The sequence below is a fragment of the Halichondria panicea genome, chromosome 6 (assembly GCF_963675165.1).
Source record: "Halichondria panicea chromosome 6, odHalPani1.1, whole genome shotgun sequence".
Lineage (NCBI taxonomy): Eukaryota > Metazoa > Porifera > Demospongiae > Suberitida > Halichondriidae > Halichondria > Halichondria panicea.
Window position 1 is genome coordinate 2,867,020 of NC_087382.1, and position 16,969 is coordinate 2,883,988.

The window sequence follows — 16,969 nt, forward strand, 5'->3', positions numbered from 1 at the left end:
GTATTACATGTGACATGCTGCTATAATAATATAAACCTTAAAGCTATATTCTACGTTTACGTATATAGCAGCTTGCATGCATGGTTCCTAGTAATATACAATGGCTGCATTTTGATTGCACAATAAGACCTATAGAGTTCTTATAGGGTACACAAATTACACGGACTAATAATTGTTGAGATAATTATAACATTAAAGATTCAACAATACAATACATAGCATGATTTATACTCATCAGCTTATATTGAGTAAAGCACTTTCACTCACTAGTGTCAATTAATTCAGCAGCAGAGCAGTTGTTTCCATGGGAGCTCTCTTACTATTCTTATGGCTACTGCTAATAAGTTCACTCTTACTCAGAAAGTTGAGGGCACGATCAGCAGTGTTGCTTGGGATACTGACCCTGGTTGAGGGTGGTTGGGTGTGTTGTTCCGTGAGGGGGTTGATATTTTGGTCCGTTCTTGGGGGCAGAGGTAGACGAAGCAAAGGTAGATGATGAACGATAGTGGAATAGTAGCTCGATATATTGGATGGAGGATGTATGTTATTATCGTTATGACTAAACTTTGGTGCCGAAATGTTTTCAATATTTCAATGACAATTCGTATTATACAATAACTTGATAGGAAACCTAGCAACAGTACCATTTCCTTCAAGATGGTTTTCATACGAGCTCTCAGAAAGTATTTCCTTAGCAACCAACACAACCATACTGATAGTGTACAGATGCATAGTATACTCAGCGCTATACCTATTGCTGGTATCCACGTATAGTTATATTAAACCAATGTTCAACTTTGTATCTGTGATTGCAATCTGCACCATTCATGTTGGCAAGGTGACATTCGCTAGAAGATGGCCAATCAATTGGATCCCCCGCACTCCCCAGTAGAACACCGACAATAATGAGTGGGATGATAAAAGTCGCTACCACGAATATAAACTCGATTGCTTTAGATCTGTGGTAGTGATAGCATGATTTTCGTACACTAGTGTAGACTTTGTACAGTAGAACACAGTTGATGGAGATTATAAACAACACTTCAACCAATACTGGGTAAAATGCCACAGCCTCTATAATTCCACACAGCCCATTTTGTGGGTAGATAGAGATGAACAAATGCATTGTATCAGTGACATGAACAAGGAGGACAGCCACAGACAAATAGATGTAGAGCCTTAATAGAAAGTTGTTTTTTTCTTGCAAACAAACTCTAGCTCTGCTGCTAGTCCAACTATACTCAGAGCTAAACAGAGCACTCCTGAGATTCCAATTGCTAGCGCTACATATACCTGCCTAGTTACTTCATCACTTGTCTCACAATCATTTGGGGAAGACGACATCATTGCTTGTAGCTCGACAGAGAATGGTATTATCTTTAAACAATGCCGTACAGTATTTCATGTGACAGAACTGAAAGCTTGCACTACATATATAGCAATTCATGTGACCTCTTGGTTGTAATACCAATTGGTTGCATTTTTATGTTTTTGTCACCCGCAATAATTCAGTATGATTTTACCACCGTATATAACGTGTTATTTTTAATGGAAATTTTCGTATTTTTCGTATCAGTATAATTGTAGAGTACCTACGAAAATTAAAACTGCAACATTTTTCTGGCACAATAGGTTCAACGTCACTATCTTGAGCTGTACAAAAATTACCCGTTAATATATAATTATAATCTATACCTCTAATAATCTATACCTCTAATAGTATCACTGCTACATGTATCTCAGGTAAAGCAAACTTTCACTCACAAACATTGTTAGTGTCAGTTAATTCAGCAGCAGAGCAGTTGTTTCCGTGAGACCTCTCTTATTGTTCACGTGACTACTACTAATAAATTCACTATTACTCAGAAAGTTAGGTGCATGATCAGCAGTGTTGCTAGGGAGACTGATCCTGGTTGAGGGGGGGGTGGGTGTGTTGGTCCGTGTGGGGGTTGGTATCTTTGTCAGATCTTGTGGGGCAGAGGTAGACGAAGCAAACATAGATGATGAACGAGAATGGAATAGTAACTCTGTTTATCGGGTATAGAGGGCTAATAGGTTTGGGTTTTTGCCTCGCATTATTTCAATGATAATTCGTATTATATGCAATAACTTGACAGGTATCCTAGCAACAGTCCCATTTCTTTTAAGATGGTTTTTGTACGAGCTCTCAGAAACTGTTTCCGTAGCAACCAACAACACCAAATCAGTAGCGTACAGATGCATAGTATACTCATTGATAGCTCTATAGCTACTGGTATATATTCTGGAATTATCTTAAACAAAATTAATGTTTAAACTGTAGTCTGCGATTGCAGTCTGCTCCAATTGTGTAGTTAAAGTGACATACATTGGTGGGCTGCCAATACTTTGGATCCCCCGCAATCCCCAGTATATAGAACTCCGACAATAATGAATGGGATGAGAAAATGCACTACCACGAATATAAACTCAATTGCTTTAGATCCGTGGCAGTGATAGCATGATATTTGCACACTAGTGTATACCTTGTGCAGGAGAACACAATTAACAGAGATTATGAACAGAAACTCTACCATGGAGGGATAATACATCAAAGCCTCTATATCCATGCACACAGTGGACCATTTTCCGGGTAGAAATAGATGAACCAATACGATGTATAGACAACATGGGTAATGGTGACAGCCACGGTCATGTATATGAAGAGCCTCAGTAGAAAGTTGTTCTTTTTCTTGCAAACAAACACTAGCTCTGCTATTAGTCCAACTATACTCAGAGCTAGACAGATCACTCCTGGTACTCCCAATGCTAGTGCTGCTTGTCTAGTGAAGGCAACAGTTATATTACTGCAATCACTTCTGTTCGACATCTTGGCTTGTGATTCGACAAAGAATGGCTTAACACACAATGTCAGTGTTTCATGTGACCATAATCATGCATAATTAAGAACTGAAAACTATGTACTACGTACGTCTATAAATATAGCAACTTGGTTGTAGTAATACAATAGTGGCTATTGTAGGCCATAATTTAATAAAATTCCACAATACAATACGTAGCATGCATGGATTTATACTCATCAGCTTATATTGAGTAAAGCACTTTCACTCACAAACATTGTTATAGAGTGTCAGTTAATTCAGCAGAGCAGTTTCTTCCGTGGGAGCTCTCTTACTATTCTTATGGCTACTGCTAATAAGTTCACTCTTACTCAGAAAGTTGAGGGCACGATCGGCAGTGTTGCTAGGGAGACTGACCCTGGTTGAGGGGGGGTGGGTGTGTTGGTCCGTGGGGGGGTTGGTATTCTGGTCAGATCTTGGGGGGCAGAGGTAAACGAAGTAAACATAGATGATGAACGATAGTGGAATAGTAGCTCGATTTATCGGATAGAGGAATAGTATTATTATATTTAGGCTTGGGTTTTTGCTTCGCATTACTTCAATGACAATTCGTATTATACAATAACTTGACAGGTATCCTAGCAACAGTCCAGTTTCCTTCAAAATGGTTTTTATACGAGCTCTTAGAAACTGTTTCCTTAGCAACCAACACAACCATACTGATAGCGTACAGATGCATAGTATACTCAGCGGTAGCTCTATAGCCACTGGTATATATTCTGGAATTATCTTAAACAAAAGTTCAAACTGTAGTCTGCGATTGCATTCTGCTCCAATTGTGTAGTTAAAGTGGCATACATTAGAGGGCGGCCAATACTTTGGATCCCCCGCAATCCACAGTAGAACACCGACAATAATGAGTGGGATGATAAAATGCACTACCACGAATATAACCTCGATTGCTTTAGATCCGTGGCAGTGATAGCATGATGTTTGCACACTAGTGTATACCTTGTGCAGGAGAATACAATTGATGGAGATTATGAACAGAAACTCTACCATGGAGGGATAATACATCAATGCCTCTATCCAAGCACACAGCTGCCCATTTTCCGGGTCGAAATAGATTAACCAGTACGATGTATAGACAGCATGGGTAATGGTGACAGCCACGGTCATGTATATGAAGAGCCTCAGTAGAAAGTTGTTTTTTTTCTTGCAAACGAACACTAACTCTGCTACTAGTCCAACTATACTCAGAGCTAGGCAGATCACTCCTGGGGTTCCAAGTGCTAGTGCTGCTTGCCTAGTGACTTCAGTAGATGTGTGATTGCAATCATTTTTAGGGATCCACATCTTGGCTTTATAAAATTATGATAGATCTTGGCTTGGCAGAATGCTATTATGGTCTTTATTAAAATCACAATGCCATCCAGTATTACATGTGACATGCAGCTATAATAATATAGACCTTAAAGCTCTATGTACTACGTTTACGTATATAGCAGCTTGCATGCAGGGTTCCTAGTAATATGCATTTTCATTTCACAATACGACTTATAGAGTTCTTAGGGTACACAGATTACACGTATTACAAATTGTTGAGTATATAGTTAATATTAATACTAAAGATTCTAGCATGCATGGATTTATACTCATTAGCTTATATTAACTTTCACTCACAAACATTGTTAGTGTCAGTTAATTCAGCAGCTGTGGGACCTCTCTTACTATTCTTATGGCTACTGCTAATAAGTTCACTCTTACTCAGAAAGTTGAGGGCACGATCAGCAGTGTTGCTTGGGATACTGACCCTGGTTGAGGGTGGGTAGGTGTGTTGTTCCGTGGGGGGGTTGGTATTCTGGTCCGTTCTTGGGGGGCAGAGGTAGACGAAGCAAAGGTAGATGATGAACGAAAACGGAATAGTAGCTCGATATATCGGATGGAGGACGTATGTTATTATCGTTATGACTAAACTTTGGTGCCGAAATATTTTCAATATTTCAATGACAATTCATATTATACAATAACTTGATAGGTAACCTAGCAACAGTCCAATTTCCTTCAAGATGGTTTTCATACGAGCTCTCAAAAAATGTTTCCTTAGCAACCAACACAACCATACTGATAGTGTACAGATACATGTATACTCAGCGCTATACCTATTGCTGGTATCCACGTAGCTATCTTAAACCAATGTTCAACTTTGTATCTGTGATTGCAATCTGCACCATTCATGTTGGCAAGGTGACATTCGCTAGAAGATGGCCAATCAATTGGATCCCCCGCACTCCTCAGTAGAACACCGACAATAATAATGAGTGGGATGATAAAAATCGCTACCACGAATATAAACTCGATTGCTTTAGATCTGTGGCAGTGATAACATGATCTTCGTACACTATAGTGTAGACTTTGTACAGTAGAACACAGTTGATGGAGATTATAAACAACACTTCAACCAATACTGGGTAAAATGCCAAAGCCTCTATAATTCCACACAGCCCATTTTGTGGGTAGATAGAGAGGAACAAATACAGTGTATCTGTCAGTGACATGAACAAGGAGGACAGCCACAGACAAATAGATGTAGAGCCTTAATAGAAAGTTGTTTTTTTTCTTGCAAACAAACTCTAGCTCTGCTGCTAGTCCAACTATACTCAGAGCTAAACAGAACACTCCTGAGATTCCAATTGCTAGCGCTACATATACCTGCCTAGTGACTTCATCACTTGTCTCAAATATACAATCATTTGGGGAAGACGACATCATTGCTTGTAGCTCAACAGAGAATGGTATTATCTTTAAACAATGCCATACAGTATTTCATGTGACAGAACTGAAAGCTTGCACTACATATATAGCAATTCATGTGACCTCTTGGTTGTAATACCAATTGGTTGCATTTTTATGTTTTTGTCAGCCGCAATAATTTAAATGTATGATTTTACTACCGTATATAACGTGTTATTTAATGGAAATGTTCGTATTTTTTGTATCAGTATAATTGTAGAGCACCTACGAAAATTAAAACTGCAACATTTTTCTGGCACAATAGGTTCAACGTCACTATCTTGAGCTGTACAAAAATTAATTACCCGTTAATATATAATACATCTAATACATATAATTATCACTGTTCATCTCAGGTAAAGCACTTTCACTCACAAACATTGTTAGTGTCAGTTAATTAATATTCAGCAGCAGAGCAGTTGTTTCCGTGGGACCTCTCTTATTGTTCATGTGACTACTACTAATAAATTCACTATTACTCAGAAAGTTAGGTGCATGATCAGCAGTGTTGCTAGGGAGACTGATCCTGGTTGAGGGGGGGTGGGTGTGTTGGTCCGTGTGGGGGTTGGTATCTTTGTCAGATCTTGTGGGGCAGAGGTAGACGAAGCAAACATAGATGATGAACGAGAATGGAATAGTAACTCTATTTATCGGGTAGAGGGCTAATAGGTTTGGGTTTTTGCCTCGCATTATTTCAATGATAATTCGTATTATGCAATAACTTGACAGGTATCCTAGCAACAGTCCCATTTCTTTTAAGATGGTTTTCATACGAGCTCTCAGAAACTGTTTCTGTAGCAACCAACAACACCAAATCAGTAGCGTACAGATGCATAGTATACTCATTGATAGCTCTATAGCTACTGGTATATATTCTGGAATTATCTTAAACAAATGTTTAAACTGTAGTCTGCGATTGCAGTCTGCTCCAATTGTGTAGTTAAAGTGACATACATTGGTGGGCTGCCAATACTTTGGATCCCCCGCAATCCCCAGTAGAACTCCGACAATAATGAATGGGATGAGAAAATGCACTACCACGAATATAACCTCGATTGCTTTAGATCCATGGCAGTGATAGCATGACCTCCGTACACTAGTGTATACCTTGTGCAAGAGAACACAATTAACAGAGATTATGAATAAAAACTCTACCATGGAGGGATAATACATCAATGCCTCTATCCAAGCACACAGTGGACCATTTTCTGGGTCGAAATAAATGAACAAATACGATGTGAAGACAACATGAGTAATGGTGACAGCCACGGTCATGTATATGAAGAGCCTCAGTAGAAAGTTGTTCTTCTTCTTACAGACAAACACTAGCTCTGCTACTAGCCCAACTATACTCAGAGCTAGACAGATCACTCCTGGTACTCCCAATGCTAGTGCTGCTTGTCTAGTGAAGGCAACAGTTGTATTACTGCAATCACTTTGAGTCGACATCTTGGCTTATGATTCGACAAAGAATGGCTTAACACACAATGCCAGTGTTTCATGTGACCATAATCATGCATAATTAAAAACTGAATACTATGTACTACGTACATCTACGTATATAGCAACTTGGTTGAAGTAATACAATAGTGGCTATTGTAGGCCATAATTTAATCAAAATTCAACAATACAATACATAGCATGCATGGATTTATACTCATCAGCTTATATTGAGTAAAGCACTTTCACTCACAAACATTGTTAGTGTCAGTTAATTCAGCAGCAGAGCAGTTGTTTCCGTGGGACCTCTCTCACTATTCTTATGGCTACTGCTAATAAGTTCACTCTTACTCAGAAAGTTGAGGGCACGATCGGCAGTGTTACTTGGGATACTGATCCTGGTTGAGGGGGGGTGGGTGTGTTGGTCCGTGGGGGGGTTGGTATTCTGGTCAGATCTTGGGGGGCAGAGGTAGACGAAGCAAACATAGGTAATGAATGAGAACGGAATAGTAGCTCTGTTTATCGGGTAGAGGGCTAATGTTATTATCGTTAAGACTGAAATTGGGTCCCCTTCAAAAAAAATTATTATGTTCAATAAAGATGGTTTTCATATGAGCTCTTAGAAAGTGTTTCCTTAGCAACCAACACATCCATAACGATAGCGTACAGATGCATAGTATACTCAGTGGTAGCTCTATACCTACGGGGATCCACTCTGTAGCTATCTTAAATAATAATTCGGGATTGTCTGTGCTATTGCAATCTTTACCACGTATGTGGCATTCGCCAGGATTTGGACTCCCCACAATTCCTTTCAGAACACCGACAATAATGAGTGGAATGATAAAATGCATTACCACGAATATAAACTCGATTGCTTTAGATCCGTGGCAGTGATAGCACGATGTTCGCACATGGTGTAGACTTTGTACAGTAGAACACAATTAACAGAGATTATGAACAAAATCTCAACCATTGTGGGGCACTCTGTTAATACCTCTATCCATGTACACAGTGTACCATTTTCTGGATTGAAATAAATGAACAAATACGATGTGTAGACAGCATGAGTAATGGTGTCAGCCACGGTCATGTAGATAAAGAGCCTCAGTAGAAAGTTGTTCTTTTTCGTACAAACAAACACTAGCTCTGCTATTAGTCCAACTATACTCAGAGCTAAACCGATCACTCCTGGGATTCCAATTGCTAGCGCTACCTGCTTAGTGACTTCATTATTTGTCTTAATTATGCAACCAGTTTGGGAGGACGACATCTTGGTTTGACTTGTAGCTTGACAGAGAATGGTTTTAAGCACAATGCCAGTGTTTCATGTGACCGCTATAATCACATAGAAGTGAATGCTATGGACTATGTCTACGTATATAGCAACTTGCTTGTAGTAGTGAACAATAGTTGCCATAGTTATTATGACACGCTATTTCCATCCACACGTATATATAGGAGATTGTGAAGCAATCTGATTGGTCGCTACCTGCTGTGGAGACACTATACACTGACCTAGCCGAGGTAAGTAATGATCAACCTTTCACAGCGTACTCTAACCTTTGACCTCTCCGTAGGGCGTGTCCAGTGACCCCCCTGTACTTGTAGTGCACACACTACAACCTGACTCACTCGATAACTGTAGAGGTATGCATTTATTCAATTTAAGGCAACAATAAAAACAATTCGAAACTATCTACACAAAAAATTTTACATAACTGTACAATTGGTGCTATAAGTATGAGAGAAATATTCAAATGTCGTATATTTAGAGTGTCGCCAGGGTGTCATACAGGGGGGGGGGAAAGGGGGGATATCCCCCCCTAGCTCCAATTTCCCCCCCTTTCAATTATGACTGAGTGTCCATAGCTGGGTATTGAAATAACAGTTGACCTTTTTTTAGCAACATTTTCTGGTTACTTTTCTCATTTCCCCCCTCTACTTCAAAATCCTGTATGACACCCTGGTCGCCTTAAATCAAGTATATATTATAATTCATCAATAATACAGAATGCTGCATGTACATACCTATATATTGTACCGTAGCAGATAATTTTCAATCGATTTAAATTAGCAATTTTTTTACAAAGAAAGTGGCGGTCCCATCTTTGTTATAATTATAATTATTGATCATCTAGTTTCGTTATCATTATTGCTGATAATTATGACAATATCTATTTGTAGATGATGCTTCTGGCGTGATTCGTGCTCAGTTAAAGTTCCTGAAGGTTGTCAATGGCGACCAGACCCCCTCCAAAGATCCCACCCCCTCCCTCATTGCCGTAATACCCCCTACACAGAGCTTAATGGGAGAGAAGGAGCTCGCATGTAAAAACATTGTCAAGAAGCTATATTACAAGTAAGTAAATACATGTTGCTAGCATTAAGTAGCATCTTTGAACGGCCATAACTTTAGTTCTGTTGGTCTGATAACGTTGATTTTATGATTTTATGAAAGCTCAGAGAGAGGCCTTTCAAATGATCTGTTCAAATCCAAAAGTTGGCCGGGGCCATAATTTGTCATTTTTCGGTCTTGGACCATTTGCTGGTACGGCCAAATAAATATTGACGAATACTTTTATCTCTCAAATATGAACTTTGATGACATCATTTGAAAGGTCTCTTCTAAGCTTTCAGAAAAACAGTAAATTTTTGACATTGGATCAACAAAATTCAAGTTATGGCAGCTGAAAGAGTCCTCGAACCATTGATTAAAATACTGAGATTACGAGAGGGGGGTAGAGTTGAACATCTTTTAACAGCCATAACTTGAGTTCCGTTGATATGATATCAAAAATTTTACGTTTTTCTGAAAGCTTAGAAAGAGACCTTTCAAATGATGTAATCAAATCTAAAATTTCGTTGGGGCCCTAATTTGTCATTTTTCGGCCTTGGACCATGGGCTATAATCCATGGTACGGCCAAATTGACAAATACTTTTATCTCTCAAATATGAACTTTGATGACACCATTTGAAAGGTCTCTTTTTAAGCTTTCAGAAAATCATAAAATTTTGTTGATATTGGATCCACGGAATTCCTTATGGCTGTTGAAAGACAATTTCAAATCTAATTGCTTTTAAGAGGAATTGTTGGATTTGGATCATCAAAACTCTAGTTACAGAGCCGAATCTAGTACTTGTAAAACCAACACTTTAATTGTGTTGTTTGGAATAAACTTCATAATTATTGTTGAGACTCGTTTCCTGCAGTGTGACGTCCCCCCTCTACTACCTTGATGTAGGACCCCCCACGAACACTGAGACCCCCTCCCAAGATGATGACATCATTTCAATAGAGATGATGCTCACGCTCAATTTGTTTTGTAACTCTCCCTCCAACGCCACCTGCTGTGTTGCCCCTGAGGCATCTCTTATCACTTACCTCTCCACCTGTCTACTGTTCTGTGTGTGAGTGACAATCACATTACCTGGTTATGTTTGCCTCGTGTCCCTTACCCATTTTTTGTGTGTGCCCCCCCCCCACTTATTATTGCTGGCGAGAGGTTTGTACATAGGAGGCTATAGTTACTTTTATAATTGTTGGTAGATAATATATTTCATATACGTTGTCCTCTGTAGGCTGGCGCTGTATTTAGGGGTGTGGCTGATATTTATCTCCGGAGCTACCTTCGGTAAGTTCCTGCATCTATACCCCCCACCATGCACACTACCCCCCACAGCTCTGACACCCCACCTGGAGTCTCTGTCCTTTGACTTTGATCGCTTTTTCTCGCTCCTCCACTGTGTGGGTGGTATAACAGCCATCTTATTCTACCTCCTGCTGGCAGACAGGTGTGTGTGTGTGGGGGAGTGGGTGTGTGTGTGTGTGTATACAGATTTATCTCTTAGTTTGATACAGTGATTTCCTTGTACATGTAGTGAAGTTATGGCGGCCTACCCAATGTAGCTTGCCAAAACATAATCCAAAGATCTTTGTTGAAATAAGCTGTTTTTTACCTGATTGATTGTAGTACGTATTAGGGGCTATTGCTGGTAGCCACCCCACCCACACACACACCCCACACTTCTCACACGCACACATGCACACACACACACACACACACACACACCCCACACTTCTCACACACACACGTGCACACACACACACACACACACACACACCCCCCACACTTCTCACACACACACACACACACACACCCCCCACACTTCTCACACACACACACACACACACACACACACACACACACACACACACACCCCACACTTCTCACATGCACACACACACACACACACACACGCACACTCTTCAGATTGGATTTCTTTGTTCGAGCGGATGCCCCCACCTCTCTCCTACTGTTTGTTGTTGCCATAGTAACTATAGTGATTGCCGCCGTGGTTACCATCAAACCTGCTGATTCTAATACAAATGTAATTATTATTTTGTCTTTTTATATCTACTATTTATCGATCTAATCATGTGACACAGGGTGGAGCGGTGGTGTTATCACATGACCAATGCAACGAATGGAGGGGATGGATGATTCTTCTGCTCATTGCAAGTCACTACACCAAAACAGACAAAGTAAATGAAAAAGAAAAAATGTTCAGTATTGTTTTTATATTTTGATGATCCATAGATTTTGATGGTACGGCTAATGAATGAGCTCATAGTGGGCGTGTTCTTATTCCTGTCTGGCCATGCCCACTTTCTGTCATACTGGAACAGCGGAGAGTTGTCATTGAGAAAAGTTCTCAAGGTTAGGGGGTCTATACTAGAGGGCGGCTATCAATTGGTACAACCAATGTTCATTCTAATGTTTATACAATCGACATTCTTTGCCACATCTGTCCCATAATTAGTTCCTAATAACATAAAGGAAGCAAAGAGGAAGCACTGTATTTTTATTATGTATACAGCTACTGTAGCTGTAAGTGTAGAATATAGAAACAGAAGTTCTGAAGATTCCATCTCTATATCTGAGGGATGGTGTTTGTGCTAATAGTTGCCACGTTGTCTCTGCTACTACAAATGCTCAGTGCTAGCCCACCCCCCCACACGCTCACTACTGGACCACCCCCCTTGAACACTAGACGGCCCGGCCTTACCATCGACACACTCACCACAGAGCGTGTAGACGGATCGTACTTTGACCCCAGCACAGAGTTAGGCGTTGTATTCAACAGTACTAAGGACCTACTATCTATCATCTCATTGGACGGAACGATCTTGGTGGAGGCAGGGGGAAAACTTAATGACGATGTTAGAATAGTGTCTATCGGAGAAAACAAGTTTTTGCAACACTCGAAACACGGTGATCTAGCTGTCTCGAAATCTCACGAAAATTTACTGGAATCCACTTCCATCCATCAACTAGTACATGTGCTGCAAGAAGTGCCTGAGGAGTCGCACACTCAACAGTTACACAAATCTGTCGATAATCTCCTAACAAGACCTGAGATAAAACTACTTAAAGATGCTGCCACAAGTCTTGGTGCCCTTGGTGTCACTGGCGTAGCGTATCCGAGCATCTTGCCTTTCTTTATGACCTCTCTTAGGCTAACTAGTACACCCAGCGTAGGGCCGGCCATTTCATATACGGATCACTTGCGATTACGTCGCTCTGCTAACACTTGTCTTAATAGTTGCCCTCCGTGTAAGGAGCGACAGTGTTTGGGACTGTGTGGTCCAGGTTGTACCTGCTGGAAGTGGGCGTGTGGGGATTGCTGCTACCATAAAGGCTGCTTATATCATGACAAGTGTTGCCGTGAACGACCGAACTCAACGGCTTGTTTATTGCCTTTGGACTTTAGTTGTGAAGAGGAGTACAAATGCACTAAAGATTAATTAGCCTGTGTGTTGTTGTTTTTTGTATTTCAGTTTCTATACGATGTTTATAATGTTGTGTATACATGTGTGTGATATATAAAGTTGCTTTCATTATGTGATGATCTTCAATGGCAACAGATGCTGATAGTTGACGTGATTACCTGTATATACAGAAACACTAAAGCTATAACTATGCATGATGCACAAACGCATAATTTATGCAATAATTATTGCTATCATAATATAACAGCCCCACCCTCACCCTCAGGGCCTACTGCGGACCAACGTCCTCTGCCTGTGTGTGTGCCTCACCCTCGGTAGCTCGTATGGCGCCTACTACCTGGTGGCTGTGCTCAGTCACTGGTATCTTTGTGTGACCCTCTTCAATGCTCTCTGGCCACCCATCAACCCAACCAAGCTGAAACGTTAGCCATCGTGTGTGTGTGTGTGTGTGTGTGTGTGTGTGTGGGGGGGGGTGGTGGTTAATTCAGTGAGCTAGCTGCTGTGTGTGCATGTGGAGGGGGCGGTTCAACGAGCTAGCCACTGTGTGTGTGTGAGTGTGCGTGTGCGTGGGTGTGTGTGTGCGTGTGATAATTATTACATTACCCCCCTCAGGTTACACGTCCCCTCGTGTTATGGTTCTTATCAAGTTCATCATCACCTTCGTCCTAATAGCCCTCCTAAGATTCACCAAGGTAACACACTAGTGACACTATATACCATGTGTGTGTGCTAGCTGTTGTCACCAAGGTAACACACTAGTGACACTGTGTGTGTGTGCTAGCTGTTGTCACTGACTCTGTTTCCCACATGATAATAAGTCTTCTTTCCTAATTGTTAGGTTTCATATTGAACCCTTAATTGTTGGTATATGGCCTAGCTATCAGCATTATGTCATGTAAAGCATGCCACGTTGTGAAGTACATCTAACTTCATAATTTTTTTGCATGTTTAAAAAATTATTCTTACAGGATTTCTGGTTGAGCGTGTTGTCATGGGGACCATTGCAGCTGCTGTTCGAGTCATTTGACGGATCAACTGACAAGCTGTTTTATTCCTATTACCAACAGAGATATGTGAGTGCAGGCAATGCTATAGCACGTTGCAATTTTCTCCGAAATTCAGCCGTTGTGGTAGCTTTGAGAGCCTTAATTTGTGTTCGGAGTGTCTAATCTAAAATACACATTCTGTAGCTCTTTCCTAGCTCTATCATGTGGCGTGGCTAGATCTTGATTTGCTTGAAGATTAAGTCCCATTCATTGCTTTGGATTCCACAACGTTTTTGGTTGTTTAGTTAAGCGTGCATGTGTACTATAATAACTGTTGAATAAATTAATAACACAAAACCAATTTTCAAATATACTAGACCATACACTAACTGTGATTGATGTGTGTGTTTCTATAGACTGCTTTCACTGGGATGACATTTGCCTACGCTGCCGTTACCGTGGGAACTACCTTCAAATCGTCCCTGGCCCAATACGAGCGACAGTTGAAACTTATCGGAGGAATGACGTCATTGATAACCCTAGTGGTGAGTAGTTTTGCAAAATTAGCATTAAAATTGGATCACTAAAGTTATAGCTGTTCAATTTTGCACTTGCATGGTAATTGCATGAGACTGTGTCTAAGTGTAGCATCTTTGAACGGCCAGAACTTGTGTTGCAATGATCCAATTTCAATGAATTATTGAAAGCTTAAAAGGAGCTCTAAAATGAGGTGAAATTTGCAAACATTACCAAATTTCCCATTTTGGCAAATGACCAATTATTTTTGTCTAGTGTAGCATCTTTAAATAGTGTACTTTTACTCTACCTACAAGAAATTCTATATAGCTATGTGTATATACACATATACACATAGCTTAGTGATTATTATGTGGCCTTGATTCCAGGCCTTTTGGGGGGATCAAGGCCACATAATTGGTGTCGATTATCATTGATGTTATTTACGTAAATTAGCGCATTAGCACTATGCATGCACATGCTTAGTACTGTGTGTGTGTGTGTGGAAGATTCTTGTAAGCTTTCAATGTTTTGCAATAGTTACAGCTTTCAAGTTGTGTACCAGCCACCTTCTATATAGGCAGTGTACCTTCTATATAGACAGCATAATACATGTACCTTCCATATAGGCAGTACATGCCCATGCAGTCTAGGGATTTCTTTAACAGTACATGTAACAACAAGAGTAAATGATAGCAACCTTTTAGAGCGTGTCGGTGCAGTGTACATGTATAGCAATAGATGATAGCAACAGTACGTGCACTCTTCTATAGAGGTTTCCTTGACAGTATGCTGTATATAGCAACAGTACGTGCCCTCTTCTATAATAGAGGTTTCTTTGACAGTATGCTGTGTATAGCAACAATATAAAATCATACTTCCTGCACTGGACAGTACATGTACAGTCAGCAGTGCACTCCTGGCGCAGTGTGTAGCAACAAGAGTAAACGATATATAGCAACAGAGTATGTACTTGAAGGATGTTTATTATGAAATTAATCAATTAACAGTATAAACAGTGTGCGATAATATTATAGTACACAACATTTTAAATCATAAGATAACTCTATAATTCCGACCTTCATTATTATCCCAAAACTCTCCTCCTGATACTCGATAGCATACGGCAAACTCTAAATAATGGGAGAGAGAAATATTGAAGGGGATTTGAAACTGAAATTGATCCAATTCTCCGCTACTCGACTTGTAACAAGCCTCGTTATTAGCGCTGATTTTCCAGCCATTTTGCGAATAGCGTACTAGCACTTGCTTGTCGTAGGCAAGATTACACACTCTGATAGTTCCTGTGACATAACCGTGTTCTGTGCAGGTGAACGATTGAACCTTGACCTTCGTCTGTACAGTATCGTCCCTTCTTAGACAATGCTCACACTTGAAACTTGCTGTACTGTAAGTGTTGGGCACGAGCTTGCAGCATAGCAGACATTGCGGTGTAAATTGTAGCAAATCGATTAAGCCTCTAGATGATGATATAGCTGCCGAATTGAATTGACAGATTTCGTTAGCTTGTCCTGCTATGGATTTTAAAACGTCTTCTCTTTTGTGTCCATTATCGAAGGCTTTCTTGCAGAGCGTCCATAACTTGATGGCTTGCTGCACACACACCTTCACTACTCTGACTCTTTCTACCCGGTTCTCTGTTGATGTGTATAGCTCTCTCAGATATTGTGTTTCTTTGGTCTTTAGTTCAAACTTGTGCTTTAGTTCAGCTATCTTGCGTTGTGTGTCAAGAACAGTTTTCTCTTTTTGTGAGCAATCAATGTTCAGCTTGTCCACAACACACTGTATCTTTTGTACAGTAGCTTTCAAATTATCTCGAGAAGTATCAGTCCAGAAAATTGGAACCATTCCTTTTTCAAGGAGACTTAATTCGTTCTCCTTTCTAGTCAGCTTTTTCTTAGCCATAAATAGGGCATTTCTTGCCTTCATAAGTTGCCATTTAGTAGCCTGCAACTTCTTGTGCTGTGTATGTTGTATGGACTCTGAAATGGACTGTGAGATTTTAAGTTCTCTTTCTTTTTTCCCGAGAACTTTGACGTGATGCGATAAAAAGTGTCCTCGGTTCTTAATCGATTCTTCCAATTCTGTCAGTTTCTCATACACTTGCTCTAACTCTGTACATAATTTAGCAGCTTGTGGCTTTAAACCAGTCACTATGGAGATAGCTGTATCTGTATTTCCCTCTTCCAGAGCAATTAGAGCATCTTGCAATCTTGTAGGCAATTTGTCAGCCATTTTAAATGCTTATCAGTGTTCTTTGACTATTGCACAAGCTTTTGTATGGCCTGTTAACCACCTGTGGTTGATTAGATAGCACCTGATTATAGCAACTTAGCTCTTAGCATGTACGTCTGATCTAGCTAGCTGTTCTCTATACTTTCAGTAGCGCTAACTACACTGTGTTCACGTCAAAAAGTGCTCAAAGTATTGCATGTTTTCTATCCGGGCTTTATATAGGGAATACAAAGTCATGCTTCAATGTGTACAGTGCAGGTGGTTTCTGGTTTTGTAAACAGGATGTGTGTGCTCAGAGTTGAACATGAGTGGTGCACTGTCCCAGACAATGGAAGGCTTGTACTTGGCTTGTAGCTCCCACAGT

The 16,969-nt window shown here is 40.3% G+C and overlaps 2 protein-coding genes across 2 annotated transcripts in view; one reads left to right on the plus strand and one right to left on the minus strand.

Annotated features, from left to right (window-relative positions):
* Positions 1-16,969, plus strand: part of LOC135337353 (N-acetylneuraminate 9-O-acetyltransferase-like) — a 36,742-nt gene that overhangs the window by 18,678 nt on the left and 1,095 nt on the right. The window contains exons 4-16 of the mRNA XM_064533283.1: positions 8,514-8,579; positions 8,633-8,702; positions 9,240-9,414; positions 10,267-10,464; positions 10,636-10,688; positions 10,737-10,848; positions 11,328-11,445; positions 11,504-11,599; positions 11,655-11,774; positions 13,113-13,269; positions 13,460-13,539; positions 13,816-13,920; positions 14,250-14,378. Of these exons, the coding sequence (XP_064389353.1) occupies positions 8,514-8,579; positions 8,633-8,702; positions 9,240-9,414; positions 10,267-10,464; positions 10,636-10,688; positions 10,737-10,848; positions 11,328-11,445; positions 11,504-11,599; positions 11,655-11,774; positions 13,113-13,269; positions 13,460-13,539; positions 13,816-13,920; positions 14,250-14,378 (1,479 nt within the window). The remainder of the gene's footprint in view (positions 1-8,513; positions 8,580-8,632; positions 8,703-9,239; positions 9,415-10,266; positions 10,465-10,635; positions 10,689-10,736; positions 10,849-11,327; positions 11,446-11,503; positions 11,600-11,654; positions 11,775-13,112; positions 13,270-13,459; positions 13,540-13,815; positions 13,921-14,249; positions 14,379-16,969) is intronic.
* On the minus strand, positions 15,223-16,834 carry LOC135337372 (uncharacterized). The gene has a single exon (XM_064533305.1). It carries the CDS (start codon positions 16,603-16,605, stop codon positions 15,403-15,405), a length of 1,203 nt encoding a protein of 400 aa, XP_064389375.1. The 5' UTR covers positions 16,606-16,834; the 3' UTR covers positions 15,223-15,402.